Below are 8,379 nucleotides of genomic sequence, written 5' to 3'. Positions count from 1 at the left end.
AAATATTAGTGACGACTTTCTATTATTAGTGAGAGTTTAAAACTATCATTAAAAGACTTTTTTTTTGTAATGATTAGCCAATGAAAATCAAGTGTGTGTTAATCACCATGGAGCACTACACTACAATTTTTTTTTTAACATAGCATAAATCAAGAACAATACATTCCAAAGGAGAACTGAATCTTAGGACTAAACTTTGAAATGTAGCCCATATGCAAAATCGACTCTAAGTTGAACCTTGGTAACCTCACAATCCGCTACAAGAGTACAAGTACAAGAAAACACAATTCCGATGCTTGACAAAGCAAAACAATGAATGAGTTTTTTCCCGTTTTATTATTAAAAATAAATAAAATATTAAATAATACTCTGATTGGGAAAAATTTTCCCAAACTAATGCTCACGTAATCTCGCAGCTTGATGCTGTGAGATTTAAATGATGGACCGCTGGGAAATTGACGCATGGCACAGAGGGGAGCAAATCTCGCAGCTCCAAGCTGGGAGATTTAAAGGGAGCAGCCAGCGGGAAAGCGACGCGTGGCAGGGGCTGGAGCAAATCTCGCAGCTTGGAGCTGCGAGATTTAAAGGCAGTGGTAGCGGGAAGGTGACGAGAAGGGAAGGGAAGGCAATGTCGTGCACCACCCTCGGCAACCCGAGCTCACCCACAAGAAATGTCCAGCCGCCCCGCTGTTGTAGCCACCCTCATCTTCTAACCCCATCACCACCACCCATCCAAACCAGCCCCAACCCGACTCTCCCTTTTTCCCAAACCATCACCAGCTCTCTTTCTCCAGGTGTCTCCCATCTCACCTATTACCACTCTGATCACCTCACCCATTTCCATCCCACCTCGGCAGCCCTCATCATCTTTCCACTCTTCCATCATCTTGATTCTCATTCTCTCCCTGTTCCCCCCCCCCCCCCCTCATCCTATCTTGATTTCCTTCACATCCCCTGAGCCAGTAGCCGAACCACCTTGCAAAATCATTCTGGATCAGACTTGCAGAATTGTAACGACGTCAGTGAAGCCGCCCCGGTCTTTCCTTCATTGCCACAGTAGAGAAAATTCCGAACGAGGGGTAGACGATTCATTTGATTTTCTAATTTCAGTTCGTCGATGGTGGCGACCTTTTTCGGTGGGATCTCCTCAATTCTAGCTCGTTTATTTCTCCCTGCCTCCACAAATTTTTCCTTTTATTTCTTCTCCATTCGTACCTGTAAATTCAGCTTCCAACCCCGACTTTCTGCCTCCGAAACCTCTCCTTCTCCCTGTAAACCGCTTTTTGTTTTTTTTTTTTTTTTTTTCCTGTAGTTATTGGAAATAAATTCCCAGTAATCCCTTTCAATTCCACCAAAATTTCCCAAGCTCCGAACGGTCACCTGCACTCTCTGCAATCTCCCGCCTCTGCACTCTCTCCAATCTCCCATCCTCTCTGCACGGTCACCCCCTGCCACGCGTCACTTTCCCGCTAGCTACTCCCTTTAAATCTCGCAGCTTGGAGCTATGAGATTTGCTCCCCTCCGTGCCACGCGTCAATTTCCTAGCGGCTCATCAGTTTAAATCTCGCAGCATCAAGTTGAGAGATTACGTGAGTATTAGTTTGGAAAATTTTTTCCCAATTAGAGTATTATTTAATATTTTATTTATTTTTAATAATAAAATGGGAAAAAACTCAACAATGAATGGTTTCCATATAATTTATGGAAACCATTTTTGGAGGAAAAGGAAGATGGCCCCACAAAGGACATACCAAATTTAGATAGCTCAATTGAGTCCAAGTTCCCTTGTCTACATCATGTCTGCCTATCTTTGCTGATTTAGCTTTAGTAAATGTTCAACCATACCTTGTTGATTGTTTAGCAAGCCAAAGCAGTCAGCCTTGAATTTATCCACTTGACGACCAACCTTGGGTGATATTGACGTGTGCCTACTTGTGGTAGGGGATAACTGGCATGCCTTGTAAGCCTAAAATAAGTTCTATAAATCAAAATCATGCAACATAAAACACAAATTCAGCCAAGCAGATCAAGTGTGCGATATTAATCAACTTAAAGAGAAATATATTTCAATCTTTTTTAACATAGCATAAATCAAGCATACAAAGCAAGCACAATTACATTCCAAGGGAGAACAAACTCTCAAGACTACACTTTGAAACCCAACCCATGCCAATCTAATGGTCAAAGAAACATACAGGACAAGTAAAAGTTCAGCCCCGAGCTGAACCTTGAGATTCCCTCAATCCACTTCAAGTACAAGCAAACACAACCCTATGCTTGACCAAACCAAACACTGATCACGCAATGCCATATCAATCTACAGAAACCATGATTAGAGGGAAAATTTCCAAAGGGCATCCCGAACACTGGAAATGTAACCTCAATCAGAAGACATGTTAGACACCACCAAAGGCATGGGAGGAGACTCAGCCAATTTGTCCACCATCTCCGCATCATTGGTGTCCTTGCAGCCAATGGATGGACTCTTTGTGTCGGCCTTTTGTCTCCAAGCAGCAAGATTCAACTCTGAGCCTTCTCCATCACTCATACTTGAACCAGAACTCTCATTTTTGCTATCGGTGAACGAAACTGTTGACTCCCCATTAACTCCAGAACAATTACTGGGACTAACATGCTCTCTTTGTAAACCTCTTTCTGATTGTTGGACTTGGGGGGAACAATTCATGACATTTTCATTCTCATCCAACCGTCTCAAGAAACATTCTTCTATTTCATTTAATGAATCAGCCTCATCTTCACCTTCACTGCTATGGTTGTAATGGTCATGATCACAATCCGATATCGGCCCTCTCAATTCACCGCTTGTATCCATCTCTTGCTGGCTGTCAAAATCCTCATCAGTTTGATGACTGTATGAATGAGAAGATGAAGGTGAATATCCTCCAGTTGCATTCTCTACTCGTTCTCTCAATGTTTTCATAATAAGGGTCTTTAGCAAGTTCATCACTTGAACAGCATGCATCAGAGCCGTTAGAGGATCAGACATCTGCAAAGGAGCAATGAAAGACAAAGGGATTCCAGTAAAGTCAAACTACGTTCATTAAAAAATACAAGGAAAAGCAAGAATTGGTCGTGGTGTATTTGCGTGCCTGAGTCATGTTTGGAGCAAAAACCATTGCTATATTTCTTGCATTCATTTTATTAAACTTTTCTTGGTCAACAACATCAGCCATAAGATCAATAGCCCAGCTGAGCAAGGCAGCCTCCATGGGCTGTAATTGCTTGACAAGCTCAACTGATTCTTCTTCGGTGTTGCATTGGAGAACTTGTTCGGGTGAAAGTCCATCAAGCACACCTGAAGGAAGCTCTCGAAACCAAGCTTTGATTAGACCCGCCAAACAGTGAACATCAATGTCAGCAGGCACAATGCCTCTGTTGAGCCGGTCCCTTACTTGTTCCTCTTGGCTGTTCTCTGGGTTTATACGGAAAATCCCTTCCGCCTACAGGACAATTCAGAAAAACTAGTTTGAGAGCTTGTCATCATTAAAGCCAGGACCGCGCAGGGCCATTTATAAGCATGGAGAGTGGCAGTAATATTCCAGAGTCTGTACCTTTAAGCCTCCTTGTGAATACAACCGCTCCTGCATTAATAAAAGAATGGTAGGGACACTGTTCCCTTTTGAATCGTAAGAACACTGCATTGATTCTGCTGAGACGCCAAATACACTAGCGCTGCAATATTAGATGATCACCAATTAGCATTTGGTTTCATTCAGAGAAATGAATAAATAGGGGAAGCATCTACACAGAAGCATTTCAATTTTCTACTTATAGAATTAAAAGGGAAAAGAGAAAAATTTCAAGTTAAACGTAAGGGTTGTTCTTACAAAATCCCGAAGATTGTGTTGGGGGCATGGATTTCGGTTTTGGAATTAGATTTATTTGGTTTTAGAAAAAATTCAATACAATTTTGTATTGGATTTTATCTAAATCCACATGAATTCAAATTCAAGTCCGTCCAGAACACTAGTGAAATCACAAACACAATCCTATGAAGCCAGCTTATCAGTAATGAAACAACAGAAACATGGAATTTATTATATAAGACATTGACTGCAACAATAGAGTTCCACCATGCCATTGTATGATAAATCAGTTTAACGAAAAAGCACTAAACTGTAGAAGTTTGGTAGCTGAGAAAATGTAGTAGAAGGAAAGACTTTTTTGGGGAAAACATAATGTATAGCAACAAAGAAAATTTGAATCCCACTTTACTGAGACTGGTACAACCCTCTGGCTAGGTTTCAATTAAGGGTATTTCTTTTACGGAAACAAAATCAATACCCAGTAAGAAAAAAGGATACAAATATTAGTAAAAAAAAACATGAAGGCTCAAACTTCTTTCCTTTTCCAACGTCTCTCTCTCTCTCTCTCTCTCTCTCTCTCTCTCTCTCTCTCTCTCACACACACACACACACACACACACACACACACATTGATACATTCTTCAACACTCAAAACAATCAAGCAAATCCGTCAGCTACTGCTTAAGTAATGCAAGAACTAGTTCACAGATTTCTCAGATCTAAGCATCTCAAGAACAAATTTTCTCAGTATTCTAAGCAAAAACCCTGATGAAATTTCAGAAATTTAAGAGCACCCATGAGGGGAAAGAGGAAGATTGAAACCTGGCGCTTGGAACTCTGCACGGAATCTCGACCTCGAACTCAACAGGAAGACCAAGGAAGCCATTGAAGCGGTCGAAGGTCACATGGGTAATGTGGCGCACATTCGTGGGCCACCCGATTTCCATGTTTTGAACAGTTGACATGACGTCGTCCGGTCGATCAACGCGGCAGGACACCATGGACTTCCGCAGAGCCGCTAAGAGAACAGCCACCACAGAGATCTGATTTTGCTCATTTTGCTCTTGTGTTCTTCTAGCTCCTCTGGTTTCGCCATCTCCTCTACACCCACCACCCTTTGTTACCATTACCATCCCTGCCATCTCTCTCTCTCTCTGTTATCCCTTTACTCTGTTGCAGTGAAGAGACTAAAGAGATTTAAATGCAAAAGAGGTGTTTTTTTTATTTGCATTGAAGTTGGGGGCTTGATTTGAAGTTGGAAGCTCTCAGAAAGGTTCAAACGGCCACTCGTTTCAAATTTCACTTTATCATCTCGGAGCCAAATTACCCTCGCTGCTGATGACATTATCGAAAATGCCACTTCACCTCCACCTTCTTCAGCAGGACCATCAACCTTATTAATTCATTTATTTAATGTGGGAAGCGGAAGACAGCGTCGGGCATACGAACGCCTTTACTATCTTCTTCTTTAATGGGAGCCTGCCACTCTATGATTAAACAAAGTATAAATTTGACACAAAAATTACTGAATAAATCTTTTAAATGATCATAAAACTTTACTTTGGTTTTAAATTGGTCACCGAACTTTAGTTTTCATATTATTTTAATGCCATCTAAGGTATAGAATTAGAAAAATTATGCCACATGCATTTGTATAGGTTAAATAATACGATTTTGGTAAGCAGAATTAGAGACCACAATGCTTTTAGAAAAAAAAAGTATAGTCTTTTTAGGGTTACAATTGTTGCTTTGCTTTAACTATTAGCTACTAATAAAATGAAGGTATAGCTAATATATAAATTATTAGCGGCAGATATGTGGACATCATTAATAATTTTTTAATGCTTTTTATTAGAGACGTATGTTTGTTTATCACTAAAAATTCACTAATGTACAACTACTTTTATTTTAAGTGGAGTCACTAGTAATCTTTATTCAACCTAGGTGTGGTCAAGTCACCTACTTACTATCCAAGTATGATCTTCTAAATTTATTCCTAATCTCATGGCCCTACGAAACTACGTCAAGTATGGGAGTACAATTAAGTGCGAGGAATGCATACTACCTCCATCGCCTTCATTCGTAAATGGTACCAGAGAGTTTGGATGATCAATAACTGAATTTATAATACTTTGTCTTTAAACTTACCTTGAATTTTCAAGTCCCTTGAAGACCATCACAAGTTTGTGTGGGTCATAAGGATCATCTCACCTCATGATACTCTAGCATTGTACTAATGTGCTTTAGGACATCCATCAGATCAATTAAAATTATTTTTTATTAATATTTATTGAGAATTCCACTTGTGAGCTTATCCCACATTGGAAAATTAGAGTGGATCATGGATACTTATATACATGGTTGGGTCCAAGACTCAAAAGGCTTAAGTTTTTGGGTCAAGTTGGTGTTAACTCATGTGTATCAAGCTCACTCATAGGCTCTTCCGATCCTAAAAATATTAAAATAAGGAAAGTAGAACATCAAAAGTACATAAAAAAATAATATCTTAGACATGAGTCTCAATCAATTTTAGTCAACTTTACCCTTCCTTTTTAATATTGAATTCCCTTAAGACCCTCTCAACCAATAGCCTAGTTATGTCGTGAAGATCATCTCACCTCAAGATGCCCTAGCGGTGCACTAGTGCGCTCCTATAGGTATGCTCCAATTCGTTAGTTACTTTAAGTATTCCCTTTCATTTAGGAGATCATTTGTGTTTACCAATAGTTTGGTTTGCACAAATGCGTTCAAAATTCTAGACAAAAAAAAAAAAGATGCATCAAAGAATTTAAATTATATATACTCGCCCTATTATTCTTAGCTGCTGCTTCTCGTATTAGAGCAAGGAAGGAAGGAAGGAATGCTTTTGCTGTATGGATGACCATTAGTATGGTAGAGATTAAGTGACATAAAATAAAACTAAATGCAATTTCCATTGTGGGACATATACATTAAGAAGCACAATCCCCTAACACTTAGACACATACTAGAAGAAAGGCAAGATAAAACCAAGCTTTAAAATACGCACAAACTCTAATTAAAATACTTTAAAGTTACATTTGGAGTATGAATTTCAAATCTTAGACTTAGATTTGAATAGATTTGGATAAAATTTTAATACAATTTAATATTACCTCTTATCCAAATCTTATATAAATTCAAATTTAAAGTCTCTCTAAACATAAGGTAAGAAGGGTCAAAAGTTAAGAACCAATTTTCTAATTTTTTTTATTTGTTTTCCAATTTTTTTGTAAAAAAAAAATTGTTCTATCACCCATTTTTTTATTCTTTTACTTTTTCATTATCCTTTCCAAACAAAACAAAACAAAACAAAATGAACTAAAATCTACCATTAAAATCTGCTTATTTGAGCTAACGAACGAAAATTATATATGCATATCCAGGGTTTCAATTTTTGAAGCAATAGGTATTCGAGAAATAATAAGAGAAACTAACTTTAAAATTGAAATGTACCCATAAAATAGACGTATCTATATTTGATACAAAGAAAGAAAAATAACAGAATTGCTTCTAACAACAGCTTACACAGCCGATTCAATCATTGTTTTTAAGCTTTTGCACTCCAAATAGTTTTGGTATCTCTAGAAAATCCTCATGAAATTTGAAAAATTTCTTACCATTTTTTTAACCACTCAATCTCTTCATCTCTATGGGTCAATTTTTTCTTTCATGGCCTTAATTTCTTACTGTATCCTCTCTTTCTTTCTTTTTTATTTTTTTTTTTTTTTTTTTTTTTTTTTTTTTTTTGTCTTCCTTCGTGACAAGACTAGCTTTTAAGATCTCTTGCTAGTAAAGTTGATTTCGTAATGAAAGACCTTCCCAATTAAGCAACCCTCCAAATCTCCTATTGAATGAGCATTGACCTTTCTTTTCTTTCTTTTTTTTGGGTACATCCGGGTATCCACCTACCGTCAACGACGTCCGTTTTACGGTCCATCACACCGGCCAGTGACTAATCCCACGCCCCATGGATCCGGCCCCACATCACCACGAGGAGGGTAAACCAAGAGCCCAGGGGAGGAATCGAACCCAAGAGGCGCATTGCTGACCTCGTGAGAGGCACACCCGGAATTTGCTCGACCACCTGAGCTACGCCCTGGGGGCACCTTTCTTTTCTTTCTTGATTTGCATAATACATGGACGATGCTAAGGGACCCACTACAATGCATGCGGATTAGAGCAGTGGGCCAAATAGCCACTCTCAATTTTCTTTTTTCTTTTTTCTTTTTCTTTTGTTAAATGTTTCCTATTTTTGGATTGTGTTTGTAATTTGAAAATTTAGTTTTGTTTTATTTTTCATATGGGTACATTTTCTAACAGAACCATAGCCTATGAACTGTACCAAGAAATAAATTAAATTAAATTAAAAATATATAGTACATTTGGGGACTAGGCCGGATAAAGTAGGATATTTGTTGTTGCCTCACTTTGCACATTTTTGAGTTTCAATGATGTACAAATTAGTTGTTGTGAAAAGAGTATGGGATTACACAGTAGAATTTATAAACGTAGCAAACAATGAAGCAACAAA

The 8,379-nt window shown here is 38.4% G+C and overlaps 1 protein-coding gene across 1 annotated transcript; it reads right to left on the bottom strand.

Moving 5' to 3' along the window:
* Nucleotides 1-2,040: 2,040 nt before the first annotated feature.
* LOC131156411 (rho GTPase-activating protein 2) lies at nt 2,041-5,303 on the bottom strand. Its single transcript, XM_058110080.1, has 4 exons — nt 4,650-5,303; nt 3,573-3,693; nt 3,111-3,461; nt 2,041-3,007 (listed from the first exon to the last, which is right to left on the bottom strand). Exons 1-4 carry the CDS (start codon nt 4,967-4,969, stop codon nt 2,381-2,383), a joined length of 1,419 nt encoding a protein of 472 aa, XP_057966063.1. The 5' UTR covers nt 4,970-5,303; the 3' UTR covers nt 2,041-2,380.
* Between the last annotated feature and the right edge of the window lie 3,076 nt (nt 5,304-8,379).

The sequence above is a fragment of the Malania oleifera genome, chromosome 5 (assembly GCF_029873635.1).
Source record: "Malania oleifera isolate guangnan ecotype guangnan chromosome 5, ASM2987363v1, whole genome shotgun sequence".
Classification (NCBI taxonomy): Eukaryota; Viridiplantae; Streptophyta; class Magnoliopsida; order Santalales; family Ximeniaceae; genus Malania; species Malania oleifera.
Note: the sequence above shows the minus strand (reverse complement) of the source record. Positions and strands in the feature narration are given on the sequence as shown.